The 19444-nt window shown below is 46.4% G+C and overlaps 1 protein-coding gene across 1 annotated transcript in view; it reads right to left on the bottom strand.

The window, feature by feature from the left end:
• Positions 1 to 17693, bottom strand: part of LOC131264908 (protein scabrous) — a 55330-nt gene extending 37637 nt beyond the window's left edge. The window contains exons 1-2 of the mRNA XM_058267172.1: positions 17293 to 17693; positions 5960 to 6287 (exon numbers count right to left, since the gene is read on the bottom strand). Of these exons, the coding sequence (XP_058123155.1) occupies positions 5960 to 6287; positions 17293 to 17693 (729 nt within the window). The remainder of the gene's footprint in view (positions 1 to 5959; positions 6288 to 17292) is intronic.
• Positions 17694 to 19444: the final 1751 nt, after the last annotated feature.

Below are 19444 nucleotides of genomic sequence, written 5' to 3' on the forward strand. Positions count from 1 at the left end.
GCGAAAGCAAAAGCAACAACAAAAATGGCGAACGAAGCCGAACCGGACGGCGAGAATGGCCCCGGAGGCAGTTTTGGCGATGATTTCAAGAAGCTGGAACAGTCGCAATATCTTCACGAATCGCCGCGTTTTCTTCTGTGCGTTTTTTCCCGCCCTGCGTTCACTCACGGGACATGAGGCTGCCCGGCCACGGCAGGATATAAACGGAGGCCACGAAAAAGCGAGCCAAAATGGTCTGACTGACAACAAAACCCCCTCCTGGGTTGGGGCGGAAAATGGAGCGACGTTGAAATAGCAAAAAGATTGGCACAGCTCAACAGCTCAACGGCGCACGCTGGCACCCAAAGACGGACGTGGTAATTTGTGTCAGCTTCCCCCCCACACCATCCCCCCTTACCCTTCCGCAACCCGCGGAAGCGGAAGTACTCAGACGAGAGTGCTTCGCGTGGGACGCCGCTTTGAAGATTTCCGGGCCTCCTTCGTCGTGAAAAGCGGGGGAGGTGGCAAAATGTGCGGATTAGCGCCCGTTTTCCACAGAAACGCGTGATGGACGTTTTTGTGATGAGTTGTGGGCGCGGGTTTCCCTGACGGGGGGAAAGCGGGAGTGTGCAACGGGGAAAAGTTGTCCGAATAGCAGAATCAATGTTGCTCATAATGCTTGTTGACTTTCTCTCCCTCCCCCGCCCCGTCGGCACCCAACATTGACTGTGACGTTTACCAGGAAGAGTGGGGGGGGAGGGTTCGTAAAGGACATTCTTCGACAGATTGACGCACTTTTCACGGGACACTTTTCCGCCTCGTTCGGTTTATTTTGTGAAGGCCTCCATCGGCCGCCTAACAGTCCGATCCCGGGATGATCAAGCAAACAGATGTTCATTTTGTTGGCGGTGGGTTGGAAGGAGAGGGAGGAGGGAGGCCGAGGCGAAAGGACATTCCGGTATAGACCACCTCCGTTACGGTGAATTTTGGGTGAGAATCATCGCTCGTTAGTGAGCGGGAACAAGACTCCTCCGGTTCAATCTCGTTAGGGCGACAACGTTGTGGTCTTCTTGCTGGAAGCAAGATAAATTCATTATCGTACTGTTATTTTATTTCCTTTTTTTATTTTTAGGATCTTCGATATCAAATGAAAGGTGAGGATAATTTGAGCAACATCTGTTCACTGGTGCGATAGGCTGTGCACGGTCACATCAGTTGCTCACTTTGCAAACCAAACCAACCAGAAACCAAACGAGCTGAAACCAAGAGAATTAACATTTCGCATTGTATTAAAAGCAATTCATTAAGTTGGACTCCTCTTATTAACAATCCAATATGCTTCCAACCACGAATGTGTGAAATACTCCATCTGTTTTGTGTCAGACCGAAACAGACGTTTTCCACTCAGCGGTCAGTTTTGCCAACGATATCCCGGTTTCGCAGAAGGTTAATTTCCTAATGAGTCATCATCCGATTGCTAAACATAATTACGAGTCACTAAATGAATTAACGATCGAGTCGTCGCAATGGAGGCCAAAAAAAAAAAGACTCCCAATCGGGAAATGTTCTGTTTGACGCTTTCCGGTACTCCGGGTACGTCACCAGCTAGAACCTCACTGATGACCGACGTTCGTGGTGGTATGTTTTTGCAATTAAAGTTTATTTCAAAATTTTGACAGCATAAACCGTGACCACCGGGTCCCGGAGGGGAGGGGAGGGGACTGGGAACAAAAGGAAGACATAAACCCGAACTGAGCCATAGAAAACGGAACCCATGGCCTCCCGTGCCAGCGGTCATGATTTTCACGCAATTTTCACACATAATTTTATGGCGAGTGGCATGAGAAGTGAAAACAAGAAACCGTCCGCCTTCGGTGCTTGACGTCATTGGAGTGTTTTGTTCGGCGCTCGTGTGTATGTGCAAGTCGGGAAATGTGAAACGATCATCCATAATCATGATCATTACCATACTTAATGACCGTACGCCCACCTTCGCAGCGGAAAATTTGGAGCACATTTGGCAGCTTCGGCTTCTGCCGGGACAGCAGTTGTTGAACATAAATCAAAATATCATCTGTTGCCGGTCGGCACCGGGGGTTTTTTCCCCCCCGACGAGGGTACGGGGGTGGAAACAGCTAACCACCACCGGACGCACTGAGCATCACCGGAAGGTACGATGACATTGACCGAGGCTTTTTTTTCAACCACGAGTGCCGGACGAGTTTCATTGTTGTTTTTCCCGGAGATGGCAGTTGGAAGTCATCAACGCGACGCAGGTTTGGGGGGATGATGGAAATCATCCAGCCTGTCCAGACGGTTGTTCAGGCACGTGGCTAGCCGTTGAATTGAGTGCGTGGAAAATGTGTTCCACCGCTTTTTAATTTTCAACTTCCTCTTTTCCGGAAACCCAACGCAAACGCGTTACGAATTGTCAAGGAAAAACCATCGTTTCCTGTACCGGAAAAAAAGTCCGTTGGTATAATAAAATTATTAAAGTTTTCGTAATATGTCAGAAACGTAAAGTTTCCTCGTTTGTACTACACTTCAGCTAAAAAAATAAAATAAATAAAGACCCGCGCAGTTTCTTTTGAATCTTACTAGAGTACACTTCACAATTTGCACAACGAAACAAATAACACATGGACGCTGGTTGCGAATTATTATTTTACGTGTGCAAATAATAAACTCTGCATGCTCTTTTTGCAACCCCTCCTGGAAGAGGCGAAGACCCGTCCGAATGACGGATGGTGGAGGTTGTAACGCACCGCGGAGCTCGTAAGTGACTCCCGGTGAACCTTATTTCCGTTCACCTTTTTTTTTCACCCCACGGCGAGCTTTACCGAAGCGTGAAATAAACCCTTCAGTATTTCAGGGCGCGCCACCCCTCCGCGTGCTGTTGGAAAAAAAACGCTTCCAAGCGTAGCTTTTCATTCCACCTATCACCTGGAGCCTTCGGTCGGTCCTGGTTCGCGCCCCGGATGTCCTGCCCCGCCAAGGGTTATAATTAAGGGAAATTTAATTTATGCTCCAATACATGAAACATTTATCAACGGGTTTTTCCTCCCGCGAGGCCAAGGCGTGAATGTATGCGTCCGGTGGCCCACCGGGCTTGGGGCGGGCCTATCCTTTATTTTCACACAGCACCAACCGGCAACGCGTCACTCAATTTCGCTTCCTTGCTCGCCAACGTAAGGCTTGGCAGTGCCGTTCCGGGTTGGTACGCTCTTTGACCGTTGCTGGCACCCCTGGTTCGGGCAGGACGAAAGAAAGCGGACCGAGTTGAGTGAGGGTGAAAATATTATCCGCACCCCCCTTTTCGAAACGGTCAACATGCGTAACGAATGTACCACACTCGATGGGGGAGGGGAGATTAAAGCTAAAGTGTGTGGCCTAACGGACAGCCACAACTCCACCAACGAACGAAGAGAAGGTGAGTCATCGGACAGGTTTTATGAGTGATGAATGACCACCACCTCGGTTCGACATGCTTCTTCTTGGTAATGGTAATGTTCCGGGCGTGGAGGTTTTCCATAGCCATTGCCGAGGAAAAATCATCACACAAAACTGAAGTACTTAATTGTTCCACGCTTTGCGGGTTCGGTGGCTTGCAGCTTATAATATTTACATGGTGGTACTGATGATGGGTCAATTTTGCCGCGTAAAGGACAGCATTTAACATACTACTTTTTTTAAAGATCAACAGTAAGACCATAGAATTTTTGTTTTATAGAACGTTCAGCCGAAATTTGTTTTATATTCATCGGACACTTTTCAATTCTTTTGTTTTGTTTCTTCGGATTTGTCTTTAAATTTGAAAGATCTGGTACGGTAATAGTACCAAAAGTGACCCAATGAGTCATGTAACTTACAATATGATGTTATTTACAAATGTTAAGAACACAATAACTTGCATTTTTATACCAGTTATGATTAAAACATCATTATTCCTCCGAACACCATAAAAAGTACACGATAAAAAGAGGTTATTTCTTCCCCGCCGGTTGTTCCTATAATGGTGTTATGGTTGCTATAGTTGTGGTATCATCTACACATAGCGGTGGTAGTACAGAAAACTTGGAAAATACTGAACATATTTCTACAGTAATTTATTTTTGAAGCTAATTTCAAGCAGAACGACCAAACTACTCATAGACCAATGTATTTTGAACTGTTTAATAGCCTTAAGGAAAAACTCTTGAGGAATCCAGCATATTAGGACAACCTCGTTGGAAAATATTAATTTTGGAGCCTTAACTTATTAAGGAGTGGGGAGGTTTATCTTCTCAACACTCATCATACATGTTTATAAATATATCGTATTGAAAAGACTTTAAACACCCAGAATTGTTCAATCCATTTGTATATGTGATCAACGAGCTTTCAGCGAGTCCTTTTATTCATCCTTTGTTCTTTAAGAAATTGCCTTTTCACTCCGTAGGCTAATCTAGGTCGAGGCATTGAACCAAATTCTTGCGTAGGACGATGAATCTTTGACGTTAACAGGGTCGTCTGCTAGCAACGCATTTGTCTGTTAAGGAATTCAATTTATGAGTGGGCGGAATGGAGTTTATATTATTTCGTTCCTTTCATCTATCGAATAACTACGATTTCATTAGCATACCTTCATGTTTTAAGCAATTTAAATTTAATCTACGACAAACAGCTTTTATAAATAGTTATCTAAATTCAACATGCTGCGAAGTAGTATTTCTGTGAAAACAAAACCCCTCAAAAACCACCACCAGCACAGGTCGCCTCGTGAGTCCGGAAGAAATTCCTCCTCACACCGGAAGCGTCGCTTTGGAAAACTTTGCCACGAAAGCGTTACTTTTAGCACTCCCATCTGAACGGTGTGCTTCCTCCGTGAAGAGTTCCGGTGCGGTCGCGCCAAGATCTTGCTTCCTGGCCCTCGCCCGGGGAAGAAAACGGTTCAGGCCGGAGTAAAGTTTCCTTTACAGCGCAAAGCTTTCTTGCCTAACCCTTCCCCGCCCAACACTATGGTGGCAGTAGTTTGCGTAAATAAGGTAATTCAAAACCTCTGGCAACATAGTTTTGTTGTCATAATCATACCCTTTCTGCGCAAACAAAAGCGTTCCCGAGCCGTGTGTAAGCGTGTGTGTGTGTGAGTTGGAGGCTCTGTTTGCGCTGGGATAAGGTAACAAGGCCCACTCTGTCGACAACTTCGGCCAAAAAGGGGCTCCACGTCCCTTTGCTGCACAGGTGGCGAATGAAGGTGTAAAATACCGCTATCATCCTCCGAGCGCCAGTGCCATTTGCCTGCCGCGTCGGGTAAAGATCCGCCGAGGAGGAAAAAGGATACTTTATCCCGTCGAAAAGGATGATAAGTTACGCTTTGCCAGCCCGTGGTTGTGTCGCTGCCGTGTGCACCCGCGTCGGTTGGCTCACTCGCTCGATTTGTTTCATGTTTCACTCCGACATTTACATAAATAACTGCTCCAACGACGAGCCCTCGTGCTGCGTGCGCCAAAAGAAGGAGCACGACGTCACTGCGGGTGGAAAAGTCAGCGCGATAAAACATCATTATAACGCTCGGTGGAGCGGTGGAGCAAGGTAATGGCATTTTCAGCCGACCTTTTTTCCGTGCTTTTCCCTTAGACGATAAAGAAATTCGATGGGGGGCATCAGAGGTTGGCATCTAGCGCTTACTTTTGTCCCATCCAGCGATTCCAGACGCTCACTTCATCTTTTACGGAAATTCCTGGAGCACATAAATCTTCCCACGGTGGAGACAGAGGAAAGACTTTGGTATTTGATAAATTCAAAAGAAATAGCCATAGGTTCTCATAATATGGCTCTTTCTTCGATGTTGAGAAGGTCTGCTACAAAGCGAGTATTTTAATAAAATTTTAATTGTCTACAAACGTCACAAATGATTGTCAAGTGCTGAGTTATTCCAATACTAAAGACTGAATGCAATCTAAAAGACCACAGGAAAGACATAAAGCGACATCTGACTTACCTTTCCGTGCTGCAGATTGAGACTGCGTCTGATGTCATCGGCACTCTGGACCGCTTCCTCCTGCAGCTCCCGCACGAGCACTTCCGTTTTCTCCTGGCGCGAGCGAAGCGACTCGAGCTCCAGCTTCGCCGTGCCGAACTCGTTCCGCAGCGTGCTGAGGTCCTCGAGCAGCTGGTTGCGGAACTGCGCATCCTTCGAGCCGTCCCCGAACGAACCCTGCAGTTCGGCCAACTCCGAGCGGATCTCCGATATCGATTGCGATAGCCACTGCACGGTGAGACGCTCCTTGCTCGGTGAGCTGCTGTCGCGCAGGAGGTTGACGTCCTCTCTGGGGAAAGTGAGGAAGGAAGGTCGATTTAAATGAAATAAGTTAGTGCAGTTGGATGAAATTTCGAGCATTTCTGTTGGTGGTTAGAGCAAAATGTGAGGTAACCAGTGTGAGATCCTATATGTCTGTTAGATTAACAAATTCTTGTGGCGAAATGCTTAGTTTTGAACAAATACTACGAAACGCTGGTTGATACATTTTAGTCATGTTTCATTACGTTGATGCTTTCAGCTTTAATCAACGCATGGATGATTTTCCATGGCATCAGGTGAACAGTTCCTTTTTCCCGGACAGTATCGGTTCAGTATTAAACTGATAACATAAAGTACCGTACTCTTTGGTGGCACGTAGGGGTTCCTGGGGTAATACGCACCCCTTAAGGAAAATTATTCACTTTGCACTGAGCGTTGCTAGAAATGATTGATTTTATCAATTTCATTGGTTCGGTAAGGTTCAAAACAGTTGAGGAGCTTCTACCATTTTTGTTAAAAAAATTCAAGAATGTTTAATTTTTAAAAGTTCAATTTTTGATAGATCTGCATCTGGTGGAAGCAAAACACACCTGTGCTGGAGTAAAATGCAGCATTACAAAGGGACAGTAAGCACCAAAAAAATAAGGCAAAATGCCCACCCATTCCCAAAAAACTCAATTTGGATCAATGCAAAAGTTTAAAACTTTACTGTGAGTTGCCCGGAATAAAATAAAATTCAAGGATAATACTATACAGTATATTGATCAACATCTTTATTTTGATTGCTAAAATATTGTTTTGGTAAGTTTACAAACTAATGAAGTTTTCCTCGACCAAGGGGCTGCATTATGCCATCGTTCATAGTTGAACATATTTGTTACAAAGTAACACTGGCCGACAACTCTGTAACTAAAACTAGATGCGGCTGTAACTAAAACTAGATAGGAATCCACGCGGTAGTGTTATTAGTAAACAACAACAGATAGTGACAGGCAGGGTTTGTAGAGTAAGCGAGCCCAATTAAGAGAATACCAAGAACCTTGGTTGGGCGAAATTTCGCCCGATCAAGATGCGCGAATGATGGCCCCGATGGGCATTTTGAAAATAAACCGGCCATCGCGATACAGGAGAGGATAAAAGCAAGCGCGCCAACGAAAGCGGCCTTTCTACTCAGTGATCATACGCCAATAAAGTACCGCGTTTTTTAAAACGTTTCTAACAGAAAGATAGCGCTGTTAATGCTCGGTAGGGCGTATCGTTCACAATATTTTTATATATTATACGAGTAAATCTGCATTCTTATCGTGATTTTTACATGCAGTTTGAAGCACTGGATCTAATTTAAAATACTATGTACGCCATGTGTAAAACACCGATTTTTGCACTATTTATTCCTTCGTGGAATGGTTAACAAATTTGCATCAGAACATGTCCGAACAGGTAATGTTCTTGGTTTTATTTTATTTTGCGTTTAGATCCCTCACGTAGAGTGACAACTTTTCCCTCGACCATTTGCCATAAGAAATTGAAAGAGGTACGTTTTACCTCACGGGTGCATATTACCCCAGGCACCCCTATCCACCACGAACTGGGCAACGGTGTGGTCACAAGCTCACTCAAACACACGAAACAACGGAACTCATTAGCATCGGTCCCTCGAACACGTTCGATGTTTGGGTGTTTTTCCACAAATTTTCCGTCCGCCACACAACCGGAAGTAGCCCGTCATTAGCCTCGAAAACGGGGGTCTCTCCCGCTCAATCCTTTTAAGCGTCGTAAAAGAGAAACCTTTTCCCCTACCGTGCGTAAAGGTAACGTTTCCTGACCACCCTTCCGAACCGGCCCCAATACTGGGCAGGTTTTCCAGGTTCCGTTCGATTCGTTTGGCTTCTCCCTTTAGAAACGCGCCAAAATCGAGGACCAGCACGGGCGAAGGGGGAACGGGTAAAGGTTCGGTTACGAGTCTTAGCCACGCAAAGAGCGCATTTTGTGGTGGCGCGTGCACGGTTGGGCCACGGGGTATCGGGGTTTTTCCATTCTCGAGTTTCTTCGTTTCGAGGTTCTTGACCAACAGCGCGCACAAGTCGAGACATGAAAATCGATAGCGGGTTTTTTACCGCCTTTTTCCGCATGATAAACGGAACCCAGTGGTCATTTGTTTGAGTCGACTAAGGGTTTCACCGGCTTGAAACAGTGAGGACGGGCCGAAAAACTACTCCCCGTCATGGTCTTAAGGGGGCGTAAAAAGGGTTTACAACCTCTTTGAACGTCGCCAGCGCACCTCCGCCTCAAGGAGGTTCAGGTATTCCTTGGGGCTTTTGAACCAACGAATTATGTAGCCCACCGTTCGCTCACGGTCGCGCCTTTGCGTGCCGGGGGACAAATTTCTAGATCATGCAAACAACCAAATTCAATCACGGCGTTCGTGGTTTCGTGCACAGGGTGTTTCTTTTCCGAACGTGATGAAGTTGCTAGAAATCCTGCCTTACCGGCCGCTCCTTACACCATTACTCCGTGGCGACAAGGACGACGTAAGAGATGCAAGACCAGGGGCAAGCATAATACGCTCGGTCGAAAGGTGGGTATTATGCCTAATGTGTTTAACTTTACCGTATGGGTGACGATGGTAAACGGAAACCTATTCGAGGACACTTTTTCCACACACTGCAAAAAAAAGAAATACACGCCGATAAAATCCACCGAAAAGTGAACGCAAATAAGCGAAAGGTAACTCAAACCCCCTTAGAACACATACGCGAATGGAAACCCCAAAACATCGGAACGAATCGTTTGACTTTGCCATTTTGCGAAAACACGAGCAGCTCACGGCGCTCCCCGGAAGGTGATGGATGACGAAAGAAGGTTCCTCCACAAGGCGTCGCTCGATCGAACACCGACGTCTTATGCATGTGAAAAATGATACCTCAACGTCGTTCGCAGTTCGGTAATGTGTTTATCAGGGCAAGCCCACGATTTCGGCGTTTGTCCCGGGAGACGCTTTAAGTCCGGAGGGTGATGAAGAACTACGTGGCGTTTCGGGTGAAGATAGGGCGTAATAAATGAAGGGCTTATTACTTGCCACTTCTAAGCCCCCGGGCGTGTTCGGGAAGTCGCTCGAACCTGTCCACACAACCCCGTGCAATGACCCCGTGACGCCAATCCATCGGTAAAATTATCAAAGATTGCTGAGCCACGCCGGCATCAGGCTTCCACACACATAGACACGCGGTGACGTTTTATTGAAAAAGCAGCAGATTATCATACTTACACCGCACAAAAGGTAGAGCCGACTTTCGACCGGCAGTGACGTGTCGCAATTCTCGACATTGTGGCTCCAGAATCCTGAAGCGTCGAGCCTGACTTCAGCCGCCTGCCCAAACAATTACCTCGACACCCCCCTCACAGGGGGGAGGCGAAGGATGATTGGATGTGTTAGCTAAGGTCATGCTTGGCCTGAGGTTAAATCGAGTGTGTACGTTCCCCGTTCCTCCGTCCCGCTGCAAGTTTCGCGTCCTGGCGGACCTAATTCGATCATAAAACATCCAACCTCACCATTCCGGGCCGGATGGATGTAGGTGTAATGGATCGGTCGGATCCGTCGCACAAGAGCCGCCACTCGAAGGAAGAGAAAACATCCTTCGGTATTTTTTTGTGTGCCCCGAAAAAAGAAACCGAGCAAACGACGAAAAGGCAAGATATGATACGTTTGCGACGCTTTTTCGTTATGAGGAAGCGTAGCATAAGAAGGCGCCAGGAGGGCTCTTTCTTCGATCCGTTTTCGGCCACCTTTTCGCCCGGGTGCTACAAGTAGCCGAAGTAGGACCGACCTGCCCCGAAATGGTTCACGTGCAAACGTGTTTACGAGTCGTCCTCCGTGATGGCAACCTGAGCAAGGGCTTACTGACCTCTTGGGGATGCGCTTCCTACCCATACATACACATACACACACACATACAAACCTTCGACCCCACTTCTTTGGCCACTGTTTGCGTGTGTGTGTGTGTTTGTGCGTACGTGTGTTTGCCTTAGTGGTCGTCCTTCGCAGAACGAAAGCTTATCAAAAAGAAAGCAGAATGGGGCGAGAGTAAAATGGGCTCCCGAAAATCCCATACTGCCACCCCCCTGCACCTGACAAACGGTTGACATTCCCGGAGAACTAAATTGGCTCGATCGGTGACCCCCTTTCCCCCAAACCCTCGCCACCCCCGTGGGGCCACAACATGCGACGCGAATTCTTACGAGATGAGCTTCTGCTTCCACGCATTATACGTAAAATTATGGCGTACACACACAAACCCATAGACAGAGTGTCCTTGATTCTGTCGCCGTGGCCAGTCGCTTCGTTGTCCCTCCAACCGCTTACCGCCAACACAAATTACGACCCGGTGCCAAGTGTGCCGAAAGGGCTGGAGGTTACCGAGGCCAAGGGTTGGCTAGTGTGTGCGTGCACACGTACCTTGTCCAATGGTCATATATTTTTATTAAAGCCCCAGCGGTGCTGAGGCACGCTATTACTTTTACGTCTCGTACCCTCTCCCCACCACAGCCACCGACACTGCGGGGAAGAATACGAAAAAAGGCTCCATTCCTGGCCCCTTTGACCCCCCCATCCCACCCGTTCGGGAATGGAGGAAATAAATGCTCCTGCTGCTGATGTCAACCCCGGGTGATCAAAACGGAATGTCACTCGTTCGTGGTCCGCCCCGTAACTGCCCTCCCCCCTATTCCCCACTCCGGGCTTCATGTTTGATGAGTTAATTAAAATGCAAACCATCGAGCTCCGCACTGGGACGCATCGTTTGGCGTTTGGTTTGACCTGAGAGTTAAGGACTCGAGCCTTAACCTTAACTGGCCCGATTTGGTCGCATGGGAAATACGAGTTTTGCCATTGCAAATCCTTGCTCACCGAACCGTGTTGCAGCTGCATATTGGCAAAGTTTTCGATGGCCCTCACTGGAGTATCGTTTCCCTTTTGGGGAGCTGTGTGGGATACGAGTAAGTGTGTAAAGTGGGAGCTCCGTAGTTTAAAAAGCGAGGGTGGAATGTGCGTAGTTTGAAATTCAATATAAGCACCGTGCTGTTTGTTTATCTAATAGTAATTGTTGTAAACGCAACTTACTTCCTCCCTGTTGTGTGTCAACGTGAGATAGTTATTTTATTTAACGTCAGTGAAAGTTACGTTTTAAAACGTTCACTGTTTTATGCCGATTAAATTAAAGGAACTTAGCTCAAAGTTGGACGCTAGCTCGAAGATTGTTTTCAAATATTTATCCTTCGTGGGACTGGGCGTTACGAAATTTACAGATTTATAGCTTTAGAATACAACGTACTGATAGGATTTGTGATCCAGGAGTCCTTTTAGACGATAAGTTAACTTTTAGACATCACAATGACCAGAGGCTCATTGGATCATAGCGTCAGCAAACTAAGCAGCTGCTTGTAGTCCCGAGCTTTCGAGGACCCTGTCGTTTTGGTTCATATGTTTGTAAATTTTTATATTGGAAATATGTTTATTATTTTGCAACAAAATTTGATATTATTGTGCTAACGTAATTTAAAAAGATCAGTGAAAGATTTGATTAACGAAGTGGAATACTCTCAGAATAGTTTAAGGACAATGGATATTGATTAGCAAAAGTAATATCCTATACATTTCGTAATAATATTAGTAATTTTGCTAAACCATTAATCGTGTTTATAACCTCTATAATACATCGATCTATAATATACTGTCTTTCGATCACACAAACTCTCTTCGGAGAGAGGCCTTATCCCACTAGGGGATGTCGTGCCACATAAAAAAAAAATTAATCGTGTTTTTTCTTTTTCAAATATTTCTCGATTGAAATTGCAAGAAAGTAAGAGAAAATAATTACTTGTCAGTATATTGAAAAGTTGTTGATGGTTTCGCATGAAATAGGGCTTTGCAAATCAGGATCTTCAGGATCAGGATCAGGAGCTTTCATGAATCTCTAATTAAAAGATTCATGAATCTCTAAAACGCAAAGTACCTTATTTGTCAGTCTAGTCCGAACCATGCTAGAGTTTGGGTCGGTTGTGTGGTGCCCCTCAGACAACAGACCGTTCGATCAAACGAATCAAGAAGGTGCTAAGAAATATGACCAGGCATGCTATTGAACTTTGAAGATGGCCATAGTGAGTATGAGCCGATGTCTACAATGGCTCGTAGCTGTAATCAGCATTACGCCATAATTGATTTATAATTTTTTTATAAGCCCAACTGACAGAATGTGATCTGTTTTTATATGATGAGTATGTTTTTTCGTTTTTTGAAACCCAAGGTGGCAGACAAGTAGAAGCAAATAAATAAATAAACAAATTAAATCACTAACTTATTAATAAACAGATTAAAGTTTTAAATTAGTACAGTTTTGAATAACAAATTTTTGCTCATTTGAAAGGTAAAATAAACAACGAAATCGAAATAGTTTACCAGAAGATTGCAACTAACACCAAACCGAAAGAACCACCAGCTTCTGACCTGACGGCAATCGAAAACACCCTACACTCCACACACATACACACACGTTCTCGAGACTGACGCAAAATTCTTCAAACCCCCTTCGGGGACCGATAATTTCGCTACCGAAAGTGTGTCCGCGTGTTCCGCGAAAAGCCTACACGGCGTGAACAGCGCTCCGGTCTGGTGGTTGGCAAAGGTAATCCTATTTCACCTTCAGCATCCGATCCGAACCGAACCGGCCTCTTGCGTTCGCCGGAGCCTGACACAAATCCTATCGGAACGACTTTTCTCCCTCCTCTCGTTCGGTAACGATCATGTTCCGGAGGAGTTTTCCGTTTTTTTTGTTCCTGCATCCCTGCATCCATCATCCTGCGGCAGGGGTTGCTCACGTACTTGAGAGGTGGGAGCCCATTTCACCACCACCGGGGGTTTGGGGGTGGTGATTTGTTCGAACCGTCCCAAAACCACCCAGTAGGCGAGGAGTCAGCACGAGCACCAAAGTCACGGTCGTAATTGCTGCCAGCGATCGATCATTCGCCCGAGGCCTGCACACGGCGCTTTCCTTGTGTTTCCCTCCTTTTGGGGGAGCAAAGAACTAAAAGAAGAAAATAAAGCGCAGCTTCTCGGGCCGAACGAGCAGGGTTACGGCACTGGCTGGCTTAAAACCTCGTTACCCACAGCCTACGGACGGCCGTTGGCGAAAGAGTCAAGCTGAAAGTGGCATTACCACGCGCGTTCCTGCTTCAGGTTCGCTCGTTTCGGCAAGGACAAAACGCGACGGTGTCGTTTTCCCGTCCCTTCGACCCCTGCCACTTTGAAGCACGTGAGATGGGGTTTGCCATGCACGAGTGTGTGTGTGTTTTTTATGTTGCCTCTTCAAAACGCACCATTCTACAAGATTGGTCGTTAGAGCTGATTGGCAAACGGATCCTGCTGTTGCTGCCTTCGAGCCTTGAGACCTGACGACGTACGACGACGACGTCGACGACGAGCGGGCAGCAAAAAAGCAACAGATCCCGCACGGCCTAGCGCGTTTGCGTATCCTGCGGGGCTTTGCGTTTGACAGTTTACTTTTTTTTTACCGTGATGCTTGCGTTTTCTGCCCTCGCGTACGGCGAGCTCAACGTCCGGGGGTCCGCAAGGTGAATGATAAATGTATTCGCATGTCAGCAAGGATTCGGGTGCAAGTTAAGCTAGCTGTACGGACTTTAACCCCACCGATGTTGCTCGCTGCAGCCCGAGGATTCCGCGCTGAAATGGGCATCATTGGAAAGAGCTTTATAGGCTGGGAATTCGATCCGATGGAAAACAGGTCAACGCATCGGATCCAAATGCAACTATTAGTTGCAATGTTGCTCGGAACTTCACTGCAGCGTATTAGTAACGTTGCTTTTTAGTGAAGTTGTAAATTCAAACATGAAACCAAAAACCGAAGGCGATATTCCATCACTCAGACCAGCATCATTGCCTATTTTACATAGGCTAGAAATGCCTCAGGATGAGTAAATCGTTGCAATGTCCGTTTGCCTGCAGAATCGGACAAACAAAGTTAGAAATTGGATTCTATTTTCGGGAATCCAGCATCCTAACAACATGATGCTGTTTTTCCCCTTTTTTTTACATATTTCCATTCGCACATGGATTCCACTCGTCGTTCATATCATCATATCGTGATACATTTATTCCGACTGGCATGAATGTGTCATGTTTATTTTCTTTTTCGTGATTTTCTCGTTTTATTTGTAGACAGCGTATCAGCAAACGTCCATTTTAATCGTTTATATTTTTTCCTACCACAGTTCTTTTCGTTTCCATCGTTACACGTAACTCATGGACACTCACTTGAAATGGATTACTGACTTATGGCGATAGTGATTGCATGTACAGCGATTGGCATGTAACGTGGTTCGATTGCGTAATAGGTTTTTGTTAAATCCATCCCACAGTCAAGGGATTTATTTGGGGAATTTGAAATTACTCGTGACTGTAACAATTTACTAAGCACGGCTTTGAGAACGGATCTAAATTTATGCCGATTAAACATTTCGAGCTCCAACAACTTCCAACTTTCAACTCGTATAAAAGTGGTAAGTCGTGTAAAGCCTTCGATTTCGTTCGTCTTTAATTCCGACTCATGTGCCATCGAAACGGATTTCGTTGCTGAGGACGGACGCTTCCGTCCGCCGTCACGCATCCCAAGACGACGACGAGAGCATTCGTTCTGCATACTTCAGCCAGGTCCTTCACTGGCACGGCACAAAGGACGATATCCGGATGAACGTTTAAGGACCCGGCCCCGGTGGCTTATCTCGGCCCAGCACCGTCGCCGACATATTTGCCGCTCGCAATTGCCCATCGTGCGGCCCTTCGTGAGTGCATCTCGATAAGCAAGCAGGATGGTGCCCCTTCTGCTCGGCCGAAACGGCCTGCCCTGGTCCATGTTGCCGAGTCTTGTGGCCATCTCATTTATCCTCATCGTCATCGGACGGATGCACGATTTCCTGGCTGCAACTCCAATTCGTCCCTGCTCCGCAAATAACTACCCCCGCCGCCGGAACCGGATACCGGATTTCCATCCGCCCTTTGTTCGCCCGGGCGCACAACGAAAATCTTCCAATAAAATGAATCGATACGCTTGATACAGCAATTTGTTTCTAATGGATATAAATGTGCCATCGATTAGAGTCGGACCCCTTATGTCGCGGTTCGGGTTGCCTGGGCGAAAGGCATTGAAGCTACTAGCATTTCCCAACTATAGCATTGCCGTTTTCCGGACGAGGGATTACTGCACGCTTATTGCTGAAACTGTTTTTCTTTTATACTTACAGAAAAGCATTGCAACGGAAAACCAACGTCCCCGAAGCACAAGCTTAAGCTGACCCAGGTTTTGTTTTCCGGTTTTTCGGAGGCTGTTCGGGCTCCGGTTTCTCATTAATCAAATGGAAGGGATCGTAACCTTCATCAAAGCATACCGAGGTGCCAGTTCCAGCGTGCTGGCTTTGACTTTCCTCCACCTTTGACCGGTTACTATTTTTGGTGGGTGGTGGAGGGAAGGAGAGGGAGTGCGGGAAAGGGGGAGATTAGTGTTCGAATGAGTTGCGAAACCATTAATTAGAGGGCAACAGGGATGTGGATCGCTTAGCTTGGGAGTTCCTACTCGTTTGCAATTTTTCATTCCAAAAAACCAAACCTCTGCTCGTTTTGTGTGTCCCTCTCTTTCTCACTCTCTTCCCCGGCAGGACGATGTGGTTTGTACTGGGCGACCAAAGCATTTCATCCAAACTAGAAGCCAATTATTATCGACTTTTAATAAGAACCCTACAACCTTTAGGGCGCAGGCGGGACCGACGGGATGCCCGGCGGGAGGGAAAATGTAACCGTTCGGTTCTGGTTACGGTTGAGCGATCGTTTTACCTTTTGTTTTTTTGTTCTTGCCCTAACTTCTTTCTCTACCAACCAGAGGAAACCCTTCATCATTTATCAAATTGAAATTCATTGAAGGTGAAGGGGTTGAAGAAAATTCCAAATTTTTCGGCTTTCGCCTTCTGGGGGTTTTTCGAAAAAGTTCACCGGAGGCGTGCGAACCAGCAGGAGGCATAAATTGATTGATTCATTATTTAAGCAAATTTTGTGCACAAAGTACTTTTACAAGCAGAACATTTTTCAATTTGTTCCCGATGCAAAGGTAAACAACTCCATGATGATTCGCGAAATCGTTTTGCAAAGTATTTCGAATGAAATTATACCGCTCTTTAACACGATTTTGGGAAAGAACAAAGATAATAAACACGCTAGGTTATTTTCTGTTATGATTTGTTTTTCTCATTGCAAGATATTAATTGTAAACAGATAATATTTACACGTGATTTTCATGAGTTTTTAAGCAAAAGTTCATTATCTAACGCAGACCAGAATAAAGTAATACATAATTGGAAGCAGGTGAAACAGACAAACAAATAAAACAAGGAAGAGATGAAATACTGTGTAACTATAAAAAGGGCCTTGTTTTTCAAATGCAAGTTTTTAAAATACTTGAAAAAACACAAAACTCTTTTATAAATACTCTGACTTTCATACGGGTTGAAACATATTGCACGAAAACATTCAAAGATCAAGTGTACAACATAAGAAAAGGGGAAACTTGCTCTTCGGAGAAAGAAAAGTTACAACGTTCGCCAGGAAACTTTAGTCGGCCATTTTTTTAAGACGATAAATGTTCAGACAGGATTTTATCGCTGATCCAGCAAACCGCCCAGATCCTGGAAAAGCGGTAAGTTCCCACTACATTCGCCTGCTTCGAAGCCGCTGGAAAATTCCCAGTGGTTTGCACGGAACGTCGGAAGTTCGTGGAAAAGAACTTAGTGCTCAGCGGAAGCGATTACTAATTAAAGTTGGCCGTTGTCCCGAGAGTGCAAAATGGCGGCGGTGGTGGTGGTGGCCATAGTTGACTATACGGTGTATTTGTGTGTGTGTTGGTGTGTGTTCGGTGGCCACAAATCCAATAAACCCCGGTTGGTTCGTTCCGCTCCCCCACTCCCTCAACGCTTACCTCAGCTGGTCGAGCTCCTCCCGGATCTGGGCGTCGGTGATTTCGGCCGCGTTTTTCCGCACGTACTTCTTGAGGCTGTTCTCGAGCATCTTGTAGTCCTCGCGCCGCTGGTACGTGAGTGCATTGAGCTGCTTCGACAGCAGCCGCACCTGATCCTCGAGCGAGAGTGCATCGAAGCGCTCGCTGTCGGCGTCCCGCTTGTCTTCCGCCAGCTCGGCCAGCGGACCCACCGTCGACGGCGGCGTCGGTGGCGTCGACGGACCGCGTGCGGAGTTCACATTATTGGCTCTATTAATGCGGGCGGCGATGCCAGCCAGGCTCTCCCCAGCGTTCGCAGCACTTGACTGTGGGAATGCTACTAATCCAAGGATAATCGTCGTGCGCACGAATAAATTCACCATTTTCTTAGATTTATAGAACATTTCCGAGCGGGGCGGTTTTATTTTTTATTTTCCTTTTTTTCACAACTTCACCCGTTTTCCTGAACGCGGAAGGAAAACTGAAAGCACAAATAAAACGTACACCTTGGCTGGGGAAACGGAGCAAAACCAGGTAAACCACCAGCGCCCGTGTTTGCTTTGATCCGCTGGAAAAAGATGCTCGTGCTTCGCAGCGATATTACTTTCCTTCGCTTTTCCCTCGATGGCGCTCGCCTGAACTTTGCCGTATCTTATCACACCTCACGTTCGCACGTTCCCGTTCGGCTGGTCGGAGTGTTGGCCAGGTACCGCCCCAAAACAACCTGTTATCCTGTTTGGCCCCGTTCGGCGCACACCCGCCCGCGTACCTCGGAAAGCCACACGAAGAATTTCCGCGCGAGGAAAACTAGCGCACCGGCATCCGGTTAGACACGTACGGTGCTGGAAAACATGCACGTTAACTTATGCACACGGACAACCGCACATACACATCCTGGCACGCCAGTACACACACCCGTATATACACACACACACACGTACACAATCCTTTGTGCAGGTTTATCCTTCGATCGAACACCTTTGCATCCTGCGGTTCGTCCCGGAGGGACCCGGACTGGAGCTTATGATGAACAAGGGCTTGTGCTCGATGAATTTTCTGTGTCGTTGTTGTTTTTTTTCTCTTTCTCACTTTTATCCTCTTCGTGAGCTAGTGGGCCACGTAATCCTGACTATTTACTGAGCACTAGCACACAGTCACACAAACACAGACACACACAGGAAAACGAAAAGATGAAGGCTGCCTGGGTCGAATCTTTTTGCAGTCGCTGCACGTTTCGCCGCTTCACTGACGTTCTTACTGCATCGACTGGAAGCGAGGGAGAGAGAGAAAAAAACAACGAAAGTGAAGGAAGAATGAATGTCGGAACAGGTTGGAAAAAGGGTAATAACGTGCGAAGAAAAGCACAAACCCTTGAACCGAGTGGGAGGAAAAACTATACGCAGCTAATTTCGATTCACCATACTACACTTTCTCATTACTGCATTGCATTTCTCGTGGAGCTTTGTTCCACTTCGTTCTCTACTGTTTTATTGCAATTTTTTCCTTCTGTTTTTCGTTGCTCACGCAAACAAACGATCTGATGATGGCATTTACTTCCCCCCCGTTGCCCCTTTGCATTCCACCACCGTTCTCGTTAATAAGCTCCTCCCGGAGTCTATTTATGATGCGAAAACAACAAGCAGTCCAATAAAATTAGCACGTGTGCACGTACGGCGCAACTTTATGGGCTTTTCTGTCGTGTCGAAAAACCTTCCGCACATTTTTGTTTTCGCCCCGACCAAACGACCCTGAGCAATTGGATACGTTACGCATCACATGGAGGGCATTGGTTCTCACAAGCGAAAAATAAAAAGGAATCATCCACTGCAAGTCGGCAACATCATCCTGTCAACGGGAACGTGCGTGGAAAGACGCAAAGAAACGCAAATGAAATTAAAATAATAACACAGCAACCGGTCGGAAAAGCAGGGCACAGGATTTTTTCTCACAAACACACATACACAAATACACACAGATTCTCGCTCGAACACGTACAACGGGATAGTAGGGAGGTTTTCGGAGACTGCATCAACACATTTCGCGGAACGTTTCCCCTCTTTTTTTTAAAGAGGATCGCAAACGTCCTGACATTCATTTCCTACCATTCATTTTATTTCAACCCCCTCGAAAAGCC

Source organism: Anopheles coustani, chromosome 2, assembly GCF_943734705.1.
Source record: "Anopheles coustani chromosome 2, idAnoCousDA_361_x.2, whole genome shotgun sequence".
In the NCBI taxonomy this organism is placed as follows: domain Eukaryota; kingdom Metazoa; phylum Arthropoda; class Insecta; order Diptera; family Culicidae; genus Anopheles; species Anopheles coustani.